Source organism: Strongylocentrotus purpuratus, unplaced genomic scaffold (assembly GCF_000002235.5).
Source record: "Strongylocentrotus purpuratus isolate Spur 01 unplaced genomic scaffold, Spur_5.0 spur5_scaffold_8, whole genome shotgun sequence".
NCBI classification, from domain to species: Eukaryota; Metazoa; Echinodermata; class Echinoidea; order Camarodonta; family Strongylocentrotidae; genus Strongylocentrotus; species Strongylocentrotus purpuratus.
The window spans coordinates 21,937,136-21,955,342 of NW_022145614.1; the positions used below are offsets into that span (position 1 = coordinate 21,937,136).

General features: G+C 36.8%; 1 protein-coding gene across 1 annotated transcript in view; it reads left to right on the plus strand.

Annotated features, from left to right (window-relative positions):
- Nucleotides 1-18,207, plus strand: part of LOC764722 — an 83,498-nt gene that overhangs the window by 60,664 nt on the left and 4,627 nt on the right. Inside the window, exons 10-13 of the mRNA XM_001201179.4 lie at nt 2,978-3,067; nt 7,943-8,053; nt 13,516-13,545; nt 17,691-17,786. Coding sequence (XP_001201179.2) covers nt 2,978-3,067; nt 7,943-8,053; nt 13,516-13,545; nt 17,691-17,786 — 327 coding nt within the window. The remainder of the gene's footprint in view (nt 1-2,977; nt 3,068-7,942; nt 8,054-13,515; nt 13,546-17,690; nt 17,787-18,207) is intronic.

The following is an 18,207-nucleotide window of genomic DNA, read 5'->3' on the forward strand; positions in this document are numbered from 1 at the left end:
GCTAAATACTAAGGCAGACGCAAGGTAGCCGCAAGTTGCCCGCATGAGGGACCACACGGCGACCGTGCGGCTAGACTGATGCTCCCGCTTCACCCTTCGGGGGCGTACGGCCGCCGTATCCTAGCCGTAGAGCAAATGTGACCTAGGCATAAGTCTTCAAACTTTACTTTATCGAAGGCTTTCGTGTAATCGATGAAACACAGGAAGACGTCTTTTTGCATTTCTCCAGCTCTGTCCGCTATAGACCGCAAAACAAAAACAGCATTTCCAGTTCCAGCTTCCTTGACAAAACCAAACTGCACATTACTGATTTCTGGAGTTGATTCCTTGCTCTTTGAAGTACATGTAGAACTCGCAAGATTATCTTTGGGATATGGCTCTTGAGGCTGATTATTCAATGTTGCCCGCATTCCACTGCTCCAGGTGTAATAAATATTGATTTGCACAGGTCGTCTGGAAACTTTCCATCTTCTTCTTCTTCTTATCGAGTCACTACACAAGTCCCGTCCAGTGGTAGTTACTAAAAGAAACTTGAGAAGTGTGGTTGAAGGATTCGCAGATTTTCATCTGACGGACCGCGACGTGAACGCTCCTTCAATGGCCCCACTGTTTTTACTGTTCTCCTACACTTAACTATAGTCTAGATACAGTACAGGTGATTGATCTGCAGTAACCTCTAAATAAGCTATATGGTAATGCAGCAGAATTAATGATAGTCTATCGTATATATTTTGAGGAGGTATCAGCAAGGTAGACTAAACTATAAAAAAATATTTTAAAAAAAGAAGATAAAGACGTATGACATAAAAAGAATATAATCGAAATGTCCGACTAGGTTCCGTGGCACAAACTCGGCATTATTGGACAAACCTACCATTGGAGAAACCTAACAATTACAGAGCTTGGTCTTGTTGCTCTGTTCGCCAGCAGTTTAAGGATATGAAACCCCGCGGCACACTACTCACAAGAGCTCTAACAAGCCAAGCTTATACAGAGCCTAAAAGTAAAATAAAATAATACCGCGTATGTACCACTCACCCAATCGATTCAAGAACAAATTATGATTAAGTTAATCACGTAAAACAGGAAAATATAAAAACAATAATTGAATAAATACCAAATTGTGAACTATAATAATATTATCAGCACTCAAACACACCCAGCGCACATATCAGTACAAAGCGTAATATATATATCTTTACAACTTTCCATCATCATAGATCTTATTGATGACTTCAGTTAGTTTCAACATAGTTTTCCAATGCCTCGACCATCTTCACGTGAAGGATCAACTAAGCAGACACAAAATCCTCATCACCACTTTTAAATATGCAGTCCCCGCTGAACGTTCTTCAAAGTGGGTTGGGGGAGGCTAAAGTATTTACGATCAGCTAGAGACTAGAGCGTAGTGTGTGCATTGGCGTTGGGTCTAGGGGCGGAGTCCCCGGAGGCTCAGGAGGTAAGGGCATTTAATTACGGTCAGATGAGCATATTTTGATTCCTTATTCACGACCGTGGCATCTCACTAATTGGCGTGGGGTCCAGGTGGCTGAGCCCCATGAAATTCAGGGATTTGAGGCATTTTTAACGGTCAGATAATCATTCAGGGGCTTGCCTAAGGGCCCCTTAGTGGGGTCTAGGGGCTGAGTCCCCGGAAGCTCAGGGGTAAGGGCATTTAATTACGGTCATATGAGCATATTTTGATACCTTATTCACGATGCTGCTCAGGACACTAATTGGTGTGGGGACCAGGGGCTGAGCACCTAGAAGCTCAGGGGTTTTAGGCATTAAATTACCGTCAGGTGAGCATTGAGGTGCCCGCCTTATAGGGCCCTAGACGGGGTCCAGGGGGCAGAAAAAATTTAAGAATAAACCACCTTTGAAATTTATTTTTTGGGGAAGCAACTGCCCTCCACCCCCCCCCCCCCTTCAGTACGCTAGTGCTTGTGGGTGCGCGCATGCATTACATACTCCGGCCTGGTAAATTGATCTGAAGGTGTGTAGGAGTCCGGGGGGGGGGGTGGGTGTATACAATTCCTACATGAAGCATGAGGTAAAGCATGTTTTTTAAGTGACTGAATAGGGGGGCATGGCCCCCTTGTGCCACCCCATGTGTACGCTCATGGCGTTAGGTGTGATTGACTTGAATGAGAGTCTTTTTAGAGCGTGGGGGGGGGGGTGAAGCAATAGGGATAGTGGCATCACATAACACACCCCCCCTCCCTAAGCGCCATTAGTCAGTTCCGATAATGCTATAGCGGGAATGGATAGTTTTGATACAGTCAGTGTCCCTCGTAGTGGTATCGAAGATATATATTGTTATAACACGGAGGGTGATCATTCAAAGCTAATAGCTGGCCCCTTTTGAAGTATGTTGAACATAATTATCAAAATCATAACCAATACCAAATGATGATCGCTTTATAACTTTCAAGCACTCTACTCCAAAAGAGTTAAACACATAATCCCATCACAGCTCCAATAAAAACAAACCCCTGTCGCCCCATCCCTTCGCGGTGCAGGACCTGTTATTGCCCCCTATCATTACTCGCGGTCCCAGCATTCCGACGGGGTCTATGGTGTCGGGATGTGATGTTTTAATGCGAATAACTAACGTTCCTTCACGAGGCTACCCGTAGCCTTCCACGGTCTCGAGCTCAGTTCTCATTAACATTGTTAATTCCCACTCTAGGTATACATTTAAAAGATGTAGGGGTCCACTTTTCCCGTCAAAAATGACTAAAAATGTAAATAACGTTGGGCTATGACCTTGTTGGATATTTCTAACCAGCGTTAAAGTTGATTTATACATCAAAGTTTTTCTTTTCATACCATTTCAAATCTTTTAACGGACTTTTTACAGTCGTAAATTAAAAGTATTTGAATGACGGCTAAATAAACGTTTATATGGTCATTGCCACTACCAACACGTTATTTTCTTTGATTAAATTCAAAATGGTTTTGTTCTCGTTTGCAGAATGTACCATCAAGTGTATGCATGGAACCTTAGACGAATCAACATGTCAATGTACATGTGATGATGGATGGATGGGCTTATCATGTTCTGGTAAGTTTCTTAAAACTTTTAACCCTCTAAATGTACCTTTAGTAGACATAGTATTGGGGAATAATAATATACATTTTTAAAATAATTTCTTTAGATAATATGCTATTTGCTATTGATACATGTTTGCTTTGATACATTACACAATACCACAGACTGCCATCCGTCAGAAATTCTTCTCGACTTGGTATTTGAACATTACTTTGAACATTATGTTGTCAATTGATGCTCTCTACCACGTCATCTCTATACCAGAATTAAAAGGGCCATCAAGAACAACGTAATTTAAAGGTTATCAATGTACTATTTTATATGCATTGTTAAGATTATTTATTTTGCCTGGATAAAGCAAAGAGATTCAGTTTACCATGCATTCTTTCTGCAGCTAAAGTAAAAAGTTAATCAAGGGTAATCGGCCGGTAAGATTGATGAAGTCGACCTTTAAAGTTAATACATGTTTCCCTCTAATACTCAGCTTATCATTGACCCTTCGTAGCTTCCTAAAATAAAACGATTATTTATGTTACTTGTAAGTGTGCTTGAATTAATGGATGAGTGATGAGACAATTTATGATTAAGTAGCAAGTTATGATACTAGACGACCCGACGAAATTGATTTACCGTCACTATAAATGGTAAGAATTTTAAGGGGAAACATTCGACGTTTATTTGTTTCCTCTTATCCTCAAGCGAGGTTTTTACTTCCATAATAGCAATAGATATTTACTTTAATAAATCAATGACTGAGTGAAACATAACATAGGCTAAAAATTAAAGTATATTCAACAATTCTTCCAGCTAAGTATTATTTTCTTTGCTAACACATTCATAACTTAAAAATAATCTTAGCAACGACTTGAATTAAAAAAAAATTATGTGGGTAGTAAACAGAACCATTAACAATCTTCTTAACGTAACATTTATAAATTGCGTATTGCGCATAATTTAAAATAATATTCAGAAGTGAATATTTCTTGTTTCCAATATTCTTACCTACAACTATTATCTTTTGGTCTATTTGTATTTCTTTTTGGAATAGATTAAATATCAAATTACATATTATTTTCCAAAACAAAGTCACATCCTTGCAATATAACATAAAATGAAAAGTTGAGTCAACATGTCCACAAGAGTTGCATTATTTATTATTAACAATTTGCCATTTATATAAGTTTTCTTTTGAGGCAATAAACTTCTGAATCATTTTGAAATTAAATTGTTGTACTTTATTATTACGAATTTGCTTTAATCTAAATAAAAATACATCCTTCCAAACAAAGTCATTATCCAAATCTAAAAAGGAATTCCAAACGTAAATGATATTTGGTTCTCTTGACTTATTATGTATTAACAAACGATAATAATCTTTCACTTTCATAACAAAAACATTCACTTTATCCCCTGTTTCTATTTCTATAATATTTGAAATATCACATTCTTGTTCAAAATCATAGCTTAATCTATCCAACCAACACTGCGGAAATGCTTTCTTTAATTTTGTATATTTAAAATCGAATAAGAGCTGTTGTGCTTTCACTTTTGTATTTGATAATGTAGAGTCATTCCAAATACCATTTGTAATCAAATTATGAATTTTCAATAAACCGGCATCTTGCCATTCTAGATAAAACAATATTTTTTCTTAAAGGTAATGTTACTATTTTTCCAAATAATTTCATTTGGAATATTTCTTACTTTAAACATATCAGTGAATTTTAGTTCTGACCAAGTAAAAAAAAGATCTACATAGAATTCTGGCAAATTATGTTTAGAGCATAATAAATTCATATCTTTTATGTTACAATTGAAATGTAAACAAAGTGGCAAACCCCCTATTTTATCGGACCAGTATCTTAACATATTTTTCCAATAAGAGCCATTATCATTTTAAAAAAACAACGAGATATTCATGCCAAACGAAGTGAAGATATTTTACTAGCAATATCAATCATATTCACAGTTCTATGTTTATAAGTTTGATGCGCCCAATAGAGGTTTTCGATCATTCTCCTCGACTTCATCAATATGACTAGTTGTAAGTGCATAAATAGAGCAAAATAACAGGGACCTCATAGGTTTGAATTTAGATGGAAAAGGGGTGTACATTAAGGTGCATATAGGCAGAGAAGCATGAATTAGATTATATTTTAACAATGAAATCACAAGAAATGTTGAATTAATTAAGGAAGCATACTGTGATCAATTCTTCTGACTTTGTTTAAATGACATCTTTATGTATTTATTATCCATAAGGAGAGAAATATTTCTGTTTTCAAAGTTCTAAAAACAAACGACTTTGATCTCAGAAATATATGTACCATAAGACACAACGCATAATTATACTGAAATTAGATACAGACATAAAGCATGTTGAAATGCATGTCACGCTACATATTTCAGAAAATTGTAGAATACTGAATTCAAACCATGTGCACGTCAATAACTTTCTCTTCTTCGGACGGACCCTGTTTCCTCTAAAAAAAAATCATCCCCTCATGTGACTCGAGATTGAATTTGTCGTGTATTAATTCGATGTTTGGTCCCTTCTGTCATTCTCTTAATTACCCCCATCGTCAGCAGGAGGTAGCCTAAGTGGTCTAACTTGGAAAATATTTGCTATCCCAATTATTGCGATTATTCCAATTAAGGACCCCTCACGTTCGCTTCAAAAAACGTATGCTAAGCATGCACGGTTAAAGGTATACATGTATATTATGCAGTCACTAATTTCACTTTAATCATGTTAATTGAGTAGAAATTACAAATAATCAATTTACTTACACGAGGATTTTTTAAACGGGAGCTTCTTTTGTTGAAACACGAGTAGGCTGAAACAATTATAGTAACAATTAAAAATAAATAGGAGCACGTGTTATTGTCGTTATTTTGGGGGCCGCCAAGATGTAAAATCAATCAAAAGTGTGATGGGAAAGCAGGATGGTAAAGAACAACTAAGTGAGACGTACATCCCTTAAAGAGTGAAACTGGTTAAAATAAATAGGTGGGTATCTTACCCGACTATTAAGTGATAATCGTTTTAAATCAGACTTTTCGAATAAGGTTTGCAAGCATTGCGTTTAAAATTTGTGTGTGCTTTTTGAATGTTTTAAAAGGCACCTTTTATAATTTTACTGTCAAATTAATTACGACCAAACAACTGGATAATTGAAGTTGCTAAAAGGTACCCTCATTCTTTCAGCCCTTCAATTTCCCTCAAATGCTCACTAAAGAAGTATTTTCCGGAACCTTCAATGACACTTGCAGATTTAGGGACCCCTCCTACACCCCTCCCCCACCTTTGAAACGCAAATTGCATTCCTTAAGTTCACAATACATGTACAGTGTTTGCTCCCTTCGCTTATTTAATTTATAAAAATTGCGCCTCCTCTTTGCAAAATCCTGTATCCGCCCCTGTTTAATGATGTCAGGTTCAATAGAGATACAAACCCCCTAATAGGTTAAGAACGCAAGGTCTACATTAGGTCCAAGTATGGGGTGATGTTCTTAAGAACAGTCCGGGATATCAACGCCTGTTATACAACAAGAAACACATGAAGACGAACATCTCAAAGGACAAGTCCACTCCAAAAATAACTTATTTTCAATAGAAGCAGAAAAATCAGACAAACCAATCAAAACAAGTTTGAGCAAAATCGGATAACTAATAAAAAAATTATGAATTTTTAATGACATGAAATACTTTGAAAATCACAAGACAAATTGGCAACTCACTCATGAGTCTGTGACGTCATGTCCTCACTATCCACTAATTATTTTCTTTATATTGATAATATAAATTTTCTATCCCCCCCCCCCTCCTACGTATCTTATTTCTTCACACCAGCAACCAAGTTAGATTGATATGTTTTTGTGTGGATGCACTAATATAAAGTATTTTTTTCCAATTAAATCATGAGAAATGTGAATTTTGATAAACTATTTATATACAAAAAAATATTCTGTGAAATGTCATGGACGCAATATGATACGAATCATATAACCTGGGCAAAGGCATGGGGAAATCAAGTTTTGGTGGATAAAAAGGGAAATTAATGGGATTAAACTATATAAAGCAATTGATAAATACAGTCAAACCTGTCTATAGCGACCGCTAAAGGGAAACACAAAAAGTGGCCTTTGAAGACAGGTGGTCTTTGTAGACAGGTTCCTTTAGTGCATGATTCAATAAGAAACCATTTTCAAGGGAAGCAACAAATGTGGCCTTTGTAGACAGGTGGTCTCTAAAGCAGGTTTGACTGTAATTAAGACATGACGTCACAAACTGAAAACCAAATTGGCAGTTTGTGTAGTGATTTCCATTGTTCCATAGTTTCACATACTTTTTCAAAAAATCATAACTTTCTATTAGTTATCCGAATTTGCTATAACTTTTTTTGATGAGTTTGTCTGATTTTTCTGCTTCTATTGAAAGTAAATTATTTATGGAGTGGACTTGCACTTTAAAAGGGAAACGCGGTCATGTGAATATGTTCTATATTGCTGAGAGAAAGGTAGAAATGCACGGGCATTGACTATTGCAATACATCAATACCGTCGTTAGCACTTGCAGATTGTCTATATATTTTAAGATTGTTTAATTATAGATAAACAATGTAATGAAAGAAAAGATATTTTATGCTGCCTTCATTTAGAACAGATGTTTTCAAGGAAATCAATAATACTGTATATGGACTGACAGATATTTCCACTCCCTTTTTATTAATTTATTATTAATTTGTTTTCCATCTTTTGTAATTGGTATATATTTTATTGTCATAAGTCTATTATGTAAATTTCCAGAGATGAATTATGTTATTTCCCCTTTTCCATGATAGATATAATCAAACTTTAGTTATTATATTCTTTGTTCTTTCTCAGAACCATGTGAGAATAAGCATCAGCTATGCTACCATGGTTGGTATCCGAACTGGTGTGACGAAGAGCACCCGTATGTATTGGACAACTGCCCTGCTATGTGTGAGCTATGCAGTAAGTATTCAATCATAATTTTTCAAAATTAAAGACGGGGGTATCGTGGATAACAGCGTTTTTTTTTCAACCTTGGTTTTATAGTCACGACTCCTTTTTAAAAGTAAATCGTTCCGCGTCACCAAAATCCTAAATTCATCACAGAAGATCGGTCTTGCTTTACTGTTGCACTCGTCAAGTGCCCTGCACACAATGTATGAGATCATTTTGTTTCTGTCTATTGAATGAGTCGGGTGGATGAGTGTGTAAAGCCCCTTTCACACCGGATCTGCGTAGAGTTGCGTAGTGCTGCGTACCGACTACGCCGAAGTTAAGCTGCGTACTCATGAATAAATTGATGCTTCGGCGTAGTCCCTGCGTAGGCTTGCGTACGATCGGCGTATAGTTACGTACCCTGTGCGTAGGCACCGCGTACCTACGGCGTAGGCAATTGGCGTAGGGTTACGTACGATCGCGTAGACCTGGCGTAGGGTTACGTACGCTTGCGTAGGCCTGGCGTAGGGTTGCTTACGGTTGCGTACGGTTGCTTACTGTGTGCGAAAATGCCATGTAAAAATGCAATAGACGCTTTGTAGGAGCCGCGAGTATAGCCATTGGCGCTTTATGAACATATATCATAAAAAATATGTTAAAAAGACAGTTCAATTTATTGTATAAATGAACTGTGCAGTGTACAAAGAATTGTACATGTTATTACATGTGAACATAACTTGATCTTAGTATAATAATAACATTCTGACAAACGGTGACATCCAAGGGGCAGTGGGTCTCTTTTGCATGCGTGAAATAGGGCTGAAACGCCAATTTAAGTAAAATAGTGAGTGAAGAAAATAACATTTATAAACCTGCCATAAGTGTTAATAGTAAAAAGTGGCATTTGGTACACGTTTTTGACCGTTAAATTTTCAGTTTTTTTTAGTAGGCATTAGCAACTGCTGAGGTTATTTTGAAGTAATGTTAATTTGTTCAAGATTTTATTTTCCAAAAAATGCAGACATTTTTGTGGATGTACTACATTATTGTACTATGTATCATTCCAAAGGTTAATAAATGAAGTTCATGTATTACCCTTTTGAATGATACATAGTACAATAATGTAGTACATCAACAAAGTTCAACTTTCTTTTGATGAACATTGCAAGGTCACGTGATGTGATTTGATACCTCAAAACGCCAACAAAAGAGAGCGCTTATTTTGATTTGTGAATAAATGTGGACAGAAGTCTGATATTTGTTGACCATATCCCTTTTCACTCATTTGTAAAATATCATTCCATAACAGTTTCCTGAAAGTTTGAAGACGATATCTGTTGTCCTTGGTCCGTAGCGTATTTGTGTGTGACAATGTAATGATATAAATGTTAGTCATTTATTAGATTTAAAGAAATACTTCTGACATACACACTCACTCAGTCTCACTAACAGAGTGAGACAAAATCATTTCTTTGCTCATTTCAATTAAACAAAATTATATTACAAACATACAAACAGGACCACAAACGTACACACAAGCAAACAAACCGACACAAATACATACAGATTTCCACAAAACATAATAACATTTCGCATGAGGCATCAGTTTATGAATATTATCTCTGTTTATTATATCAACAGCCTGAGATGTCAATTATCACAAATTGAATAAACCATAACAAAACAAAACATGTCAGTCTGAAATACCTTGTAGTAGTACAAACAGAATTACAAGCAAGAATGATCAATGATCAAAACCTGCCAAGTTTACATCCAGGTATATACCAAAAAATATCTATACGTTTTTAATGCTTCGTCGGACTGGCGTAGGGTAGCGTATTGTTGCGTAGGCTTGGCGTACATTTGCGTAGGCTTGGCGTACAGTTGCGTAGGCTTGGCGTACAGTTGCGTAGTAAAGTCTACGCCGAAGGTACGCGAAAAAAATTAAACATGTTTAATTTTTTGCGTTCATCTCGCGTACCCATTCGCGTCCCTCCGCGTACAGTTGTGTAGGGTTGCGTACGATCGGCGTAGGGTTGCGTACGATCGGCGTAGTCGCTACGCAACTCTACGCAACTCTACGCAACTCTACGCAAGGCCCGGTGTGAAAGCCCCTTAAGGATGATTGTGCAGGTGAAGGTTGTAGCATGGACCTATTACGGATGGACATTCATCGTTTTCTTAACGAATTCATTGTGATTGTGATTGTGATTGTCTCCGTCAATGTCGTCTCAATAACAAAAATAGAGTTCACTTCTCCTGTTCTTTATTCGTCTTTTTTATGTGGATTGCAACTACTTAAATATCACCTTGTATATATTTTGTATTCCGTCAAGAAGAAATATTTTGATTCTCAATGTATGTGTCCCTGTCCTCTGCTCAGAATATATTATTGTTATAGTGATGGATTTAAGTTACATACCCCTTTCTTGTAATTTTCTTTCCTTAAACGTGAAAGAAATTAGGGAAAAGAACCATTATCTCAGATATTTACTTAGTGCAATGATAGAGATGCAGATATTGTGTTGTTTAAAGAAACATACAGTACTCTTAATATAGAAGATACATGGAAATTAATGTGGGATAGAAGTTGTTATTTTAGTCATAGTACTTCACACAATAAAGGTGTTCTTGTATTGTTAAATTCACGTTTAGATTTGAAGGTTCTGATATAGATCATAATGGGAGATACATTATGATGACAGTTTTTTTTTTTACAAGACTTAGACATTTTAGTAAGAAGAAAGAGGAGAGATTATGAATTAGATTACTATGGGACAAGATTAAAACTACATTTATTACTTTTCATTTATTACTTAAGACAATTAATAGATATTTGAAGACAAAGGAATAGTATGAGAAGACCATTTATCTATAGGTTATTGTCTCCATTTATGCAAAGTCGCCTTGATTATTGGAACTGTCCAGTTTATTTCCAAGAAAATATTGTGGAATAAGATTTACTGCTCTCCATAGCACCAGATCATTCTGGAATTTATTTGCGTATTTGTAACATGGTCAATCAGGAGCAATCTTATCAGAAGTTTAATAATATTATATACAATGATGTAACTTCTATTAAAATTATTATATACAGCATTGATACATGGTAAAACATATATACCTTCTACGTCTAATAGACTTTGACTGGAGAAGAAATTAACGAGGTATTTCTGAGATTAAGGAGATCTACTTCGGATAACGGACTAGGAGAATTTTAGCATAAAATGTTGAATGGTGAATTATTGTCTACACTAAAAAAAGAATCACGCATGTTTGGCTTGGTAAAGGATGGTCTGTGCTTATTTTGACAAAATGTTTATGCATGTGGAACATTTAGCAATTGTAAAAATCTTGTGGAAATGTTTTAAGTTGCTAATACCATAGGCATTAGAATAACCAGAAAGGAATGGAACAATTGGTAAATTGTTAAATATAATTTATATTACAATTTTCGAGAGACAAAAAAGATCTCCTTTGATTAATAATAATAATAATAATATTCAGCTTTTATATTAGAGAAATACAAAAACAAATGTTGGAAAGTAAAGGTGAGAAAGTTAAATTAGAAGAAGAACATGGAACTTTAGTACTTCATTTCCGAAAATGGAATAATTTTAGAGGGACATTGACACAAAAAGGTCACGTAAAGCCCCGCCCAGTTATACCGTTCTAGTTTGACTAGATATACTAGTTACGTGACGTCCACACACAACACATTCCGTGATTAGGCGTGATTAGACGTGATTCTTTATACGTCGTATAACGAAACGCATGTTTGGGCATCGTTTCGTTATACGACGTAGCTGTGCGTTTAATGGGAATGGGGTGTATGAGGGTGTCGTGTTTTTGTTTGGCTATATGTGTATGTAGTTTGGTGATGTGTTTATATGCATGGGTAGTACTGTGTTTTATTTAAAGAGTAATATTGTTTTATGTACAACTCATTGTTTGATTTAAAAAAAAAAAAAAAAAAAGGTATGTATATTTTGAGTATTGTTGTTCTATATGTTGTTTTCGATGAAAAAGAAAGAAGAAAGAATTTACTTTGAACTTTTAACTAAAACTGATTTAATTTCTGAATGATGTAATTTTTTATTTACTTTGTTTTGATTTTTGCAACTCTTGTTTGGAAGAAAACAAATCATTAAAAAAGGCACCTCGCTGACTGAAATAATCCTGATTCTAAGTGTTTCGAGAAGGCGAAGCGAGCGAGGAAGAAAAATAGTATTTATTTCCTCATGAAACTACTTGTGGTTTCTAATGTTTAGATTTCACGACATTGACATTTTTCAAATATACATTTGAAATAAAAAAAAACCTTCGGTGTTTAAAGTCAATTTACTTCGGCCTCCCTACTATTCATAAGGGATTTGATAACTTTAAACTATCTACTATATTATAGAAGTTCAACTGATGAGATTATGGGTGCGTGAAACTTTAAAAAAAGGCGTTCGGTTGTCAGGTGCCTCTCTCGACCCAGGTGTAGCTAAGTATATAATTTGAAGACACCCCAAGTTGTATTTATAGTTGTATCATCATGACAAGGGGCAATAATCATGACTTGTAAAGTCAAAGTTGTACCGCAACTCCACGAAGTCAGTAAAAGGCTAAATGTATTGAAATCAACGTAACATTTACACGACCAGTCAAGACTAGATTTTACAAAGTTCGACCTGTAAGCCACCATTTCCCGTCAGCTCATCCCGGAGAACGTGTTTGTTTCCTCTTGTTTCCTACCCCTATTGGATGGGGAAGGGGGAAGCTAATATACGCTGTCAAGATGGGGGAAAAGGGCCTAATCTTAGATTTCCGCCTCTGATGAAGTTATTCTCTACCCTTTTAATCTATTAATTCTTCACAAATAGCGTTTAATTTGGTGATTAATCTCATTTGATTACCCGAAAAGTGGAAAACAGAATGGTGTGATCTTTTGGAGGCGTTCTCTTTATAACATGTTGTTGTTGCCATAGTTGAAAATAGATTTTTTTTGTCATACAGACGGGGATAAAATGTAATGTAGACACAAAGCAGAGAGAGAGAAAGGGCGGGGAGGGACAGAGAGAAAGAAATAGGGAGAGAGAGAGAGACAGAGTGGGGGGGGGGGAGGTTGGTTATGGGAGGCGATGAAAAAAGAATCATTAATAAAAACAAAATAGACATGCAAGATATTGACAGAGAGGGAGAGGGTTATAATAAAAACTTATCCATAAGTAACTTAATCCTAAGCTTTAAACATTGTAAATATCGCTTTCATACCCCATTGCCGTGATTTGATCTATATAATTATGTAATCAATTGTTGATGCATTGTCTGTTAAAAAAAAGTTCTTGACAACTTGTTAAAGGCGCTTTTGAAATACCATGTACTGTTATTATGATAAAAGTAACTTATTCCATATCTATTAGAATCCCGATCATGTTAAACAAAAATCAGGGATCGAAATTTTGTTCATAACACGTTTTCATTTCTTTTCATTTCTTTCCCAGAAATCAACACTGGTGGCAATACAAGAACAGGTGAGGAAAACTTTCAGTCATTTTCTTTTCCTTTCCTCCACCATTCATTCAATCAAAATCGTCTTCAGAGAATGTTGCTCGAACTGGAAAGGAACTTGTCATTGATCCAAGAAAATTCACCCGATTGATGCCAACATAAAGAGATGACTGTGGACATGGAGAGAGACACAGAGATAGAGAGATAGAGAGAGAGAGAGAGAGAGAGAGAGAGAGAGAGACACACACACACACACACACACAGATAGAGAGAGAGAGAGAGAGAGAAGAAGAAGAAGAAGAAGAAGAAGAAGGAGCAACAAAATAAAGATGTTTATCGAATGTTCTCTACGGCGGTATGTTAACCGTGGGCAAACAAAATCGTTAAGATTTATTTCAATAATCTGAGAACTACTCACTTCCTCGATATTCTTGATTTTTCCTTGACACTTTGATTCAATTAAATTTTAAATCTTAAATGTCTAATAATAATAATAATAATAATAGTGGCTACTTGTATAGCGCACAGGTCCACCTTTCGGTGCTCATGGCGCTTAGAAAAGAGTACATGTAACAGGCATAAGAAAGAAAAAACAATAAACCGAAAAACAAATTCGGAATTCTCCTAGACATAGTAAATTAAAATATTGCAATAATTACAACGAAAGAAACAAATAGGTTTTTAGTTGTAATTTGAATGTTTCTGTCGATGACAGTTGACGTAATTTTAGAGGGAGCTTATTCCACAGTTTTGGACCCATGGCTGAGAAAGCCCGTTCACCCCAAGCATGTTTTATTCTGGGTGTATTAAGTAATAGTGTGTCTGATGAGGAGCGAAGACTTCGTGTGGGGTTGTATTTTGAAACAGAGTTGCTCAGGTATGTAGGGGAAGAAAGAGAGTAAACTGAATGATGTACAAGTAACATAATTTTAAAAATAATCCTTTTTTCAACTGGCAACCAATGGAGAGAACGGAGAATTGGTGATATGGAATCAGATTTCTTAGTGAATGTTAATAGGCAGGCTGCAGAATTTTGAAGTCGTTGCAGTTTTGTGACATCTTTTTTTGGAAGGTTACAGAACAATGAATTTGCAAAATCTAAACGAGAAGAAATTAAAGCATGAATTAAGATCTCAGCCGCAGGTTTAGATAAACACTTTCTTATGAAACTTAGATTACGTAATTGGTACCTTACACTCTGTTGAACTTGTGTTATGTGACTACGAAGTTAAATGTAAAATCATTCTTTGAAAGTACAACGTAAAGTCCCTTGGAAAACAGGTAATTTTCTTGACATTGTAGATTGAGAGTAGTTGTCTATCATTAAAATGAAATTGCATAACTAATCTTAATGTCAAAGAAAGAAAAAACATTAAACAATGGATAACGAAACATGTTATGAATATGTTTAGTTGTCCTTCATCTCCGTGACTTCAATGTTCTCCCTCTTTTGAGAAACTCTAAAATGTAATAGGAAAAGAATAAATGTCCCTGGTTTCGGCCGTATTCCAAGACACCCTTATTTTGCAGCATGGTCAGACACCTGATATTACCAACCCCTTCAGTTGCGTACTGGTATGGGGGTGTCAACAGTCTTAAACACTATAACTAACAAGGACCACGGTTAAGGGGGATCTTGAAAAGGGGTTCTATTATTTGTTTTAACGTTCCATTATTCATTTCCCCGGTCCTTCCTTCCCCTTTCCTCTCTTTCTAAGACAAACCGGCATTGATATAATACGTAGTAAATTAGAAATTCCACAGTTATGGAGAGGGTGTTAGAGAGGTCGAACACCTTATTTTTTTACATTCTCTTTCCTGCTCCAATTATTTCCCTCTTTCCCTCTTTCCCTCCCATATCCCCCATCTCACTTCTTTTATCACCATTCGATGGGGGAGGGGAAAATACATGCACTCAGTAGATACGCCACTGCTCCCCCTTTTCTTATTGCATAGTTCCCATGCGATCCCCGTCCCATGCAACCCCCTGCCAGACGTAAGAGAAGGTACCCTGGTTGACCATAATAGGTCAGCTTTGGCCATATTACAAAACGTGCATATTTCTCAATACCCCCCCCCCCCCCATGGCGTAGAGCGGGTCACACAATGGAGCGGGCCCGGAATCATAGAGGGGTGGGTGCACAAGTTTTAATAGGGGGTGAAGAAGTAATTAACGTTACCGATTAGGGAGGGTACGTCGTGGAAAGGGGTGGGTGGGTCTATTACATTTCATTCTCTCTCTCTCTCTCTCTCTCTCTCTCTCTCTCTCTCTCTCTCTCTCTCTCTCTCTCTCTCTCTCCATCTAGGAGGTAGGAGGCCGAGTTGGGGAGGGTGTATTTACCCGTATCCTTGTATACGCTCCTGTCAATTTCTTAGTCCACCCCTGCCAGACCTTCGGGGAGTATCCCTAAGGATGTATCTCATTTCCCGCTGTCCATCAATCTAATTAAACCATCACAAATACATGTGGATGACAGGGAGGGGGGGGGGGGAGCATTGGGAGCAAGTAACCCTAGATGCAATGTAGGGAACTTAGGGGGATCACAGACAAGGTAAATCCATTGCCTATGTTTAGCCTGGATTTCTTCATTAATTTGTGTGTGTCCAAAACCGAGATTGTAAAGTGTGTGTAAAGGTTATTAAACTATTAATGTTAGTTTGTTTTGTTCCCTCACTTCATACGTGCAGATGTTTGCTTTAATTCTGACCCTCAATCCAGGGTAAAGTGCAATGAAATCAGCTGCCACGTAGTATCCGATGTCTTTATTAAGTATTGAATAATCAATAGTACGATTTTTTTTTTTTTACGGGGATGGATGTTTGGTCATGGGCGCAATTTCAGCGTTTGGGTTTGGCGCCTCCCCCCCCCCCCCCCATTTTCCTTAGATACACTTCTGACAAAATCCCTCTATTGACCTATTATTAGTTCAGCTATTACTAGCTGAAATAATAAGGGGTCAATAGAGGGCTGAAATTATTAGAATGTTTTCCCATTAAGCGCCCCCCCCCCCCATTCGCAATCATCATTTCAGTAAATATAGAGGAATGACAACTAGCAAGGCCTATCGCATAATCGTTAAATATGGTCAGGCTAGATACGAGTAGTTCAGTAGTTTACTCATTCTACATTCATGCAAAGGTGTAGTTCAGGTGGGGAACTGTTGGAGAAAAATATTGTTTTGCCTACCGTCAGACTGCATAAGTCATATCATGAAGGGCGAAGTTCGCCATTATCTACGTGATTTAGCTTTATAACATGATGACGTGGATCCTAATCAAATGATTGATTGAGAGCGTACACGTGACCAGGCATTTGTATTACCTAACACGCAATTTTGATAATGACCAGTCATTAGTAAAATCATGTTATAAAACATCATGTTATACAACAAATAATACACATCATTTTGTTCGGGCATTAGTAAAATTACCCACACTCGGTACCTTCAAAACGGTCCAAACACCCTCGGCTATCAAATCGGGCGTGTTAGACTGTTCCAAAGTTACCTTGTATGCCCTCACTGCTGTATATTTTAATCCCCCATTAGAGCACTCGATACCTCCTGGCGTTCATGAGTGGTTAAAAACACAATAGGGGTGTAGACTCTACTATACCCCAGACACTATCCATTCCAGTCACATCACATAATATTTAAAAAACAAAACAAAACAAAATTAAAAACCCAACAACAATGCATAATTATTATCTTCATGCGAGAAAGCATCCAGTGGTCAGTCAGTGAACCCATATTGTAGGACAATATTAAAATTAACTTATGCTCGTTTGAAATTCACTCTTAGCGTATCCCAAGTACACGAGAGAAAAGAAAAACCCTCCCTTCAAGTTTCGCAAATTTTCAAGTCAAAAGGTTCCTCGGAGAAAAAAAAATGTTTATGGTTTGTCAGATTGTTTTGGTAATCACTATTAAAACATAAAGAAAATGTGATTACCCCTTTCCACTTTATTTTTAAATTATGTCTTGAAACCTGAATCCGCCGTAGCTCCCGTATCATTTATCAATTGTATATCAACTGAACTATGTTTAATCTTAATTTTGACCCACGGTCTATTCAACCAATCCTAAGTTTGTACTGAGTTGTAGGAGCAATCTAGAACTGCAGCTAGTCAAATAAAAACTCTTTTTTCCTTTTCTTATTCTCTCATCAGGCAACTGTCGTAAGAGATGCAAGAATGGAGGAAGTCTTCAGCAATCCGCCTGTGAATGTGACTGCCCTGAGGGATGGTTTGGCGATGATTGCTCATGTGAGTATACATTGTATGTCTCTCGAATTCCTACATAAACTGCACACTGTGGAGCAGCGTGGATCCATGCAACGAGGGGGCACAGTCAGGGGCGTCGCTAAAGGGGGGGGGGGATGGGGTGAGACATACCCACCTGTCAGGATATTGTCGGTAAAATTGCGCTGCCGTCGGGAAAAATGAGAAAAGGGGGAGTGGAAAAATGAGGGGGAAATAAAAGAAGAAAACAAAAAGAAAGGAAAGAAAAGAGAAGAAGGAAAGAGAAGAAGGAAAGAGAAAATGAAAAAAAAGAGAAAGGAGAGGAAAGAAATGAAAAGAAATAAAAGAAAAGGAAAAAATAGAAGAAGAAAAAAGGAAAACAAAAGAAACGGGGATGAAAGAGAGGAGAGAGAGAGGGGCCTTAAAGAGAAGGATGGGAGTACGA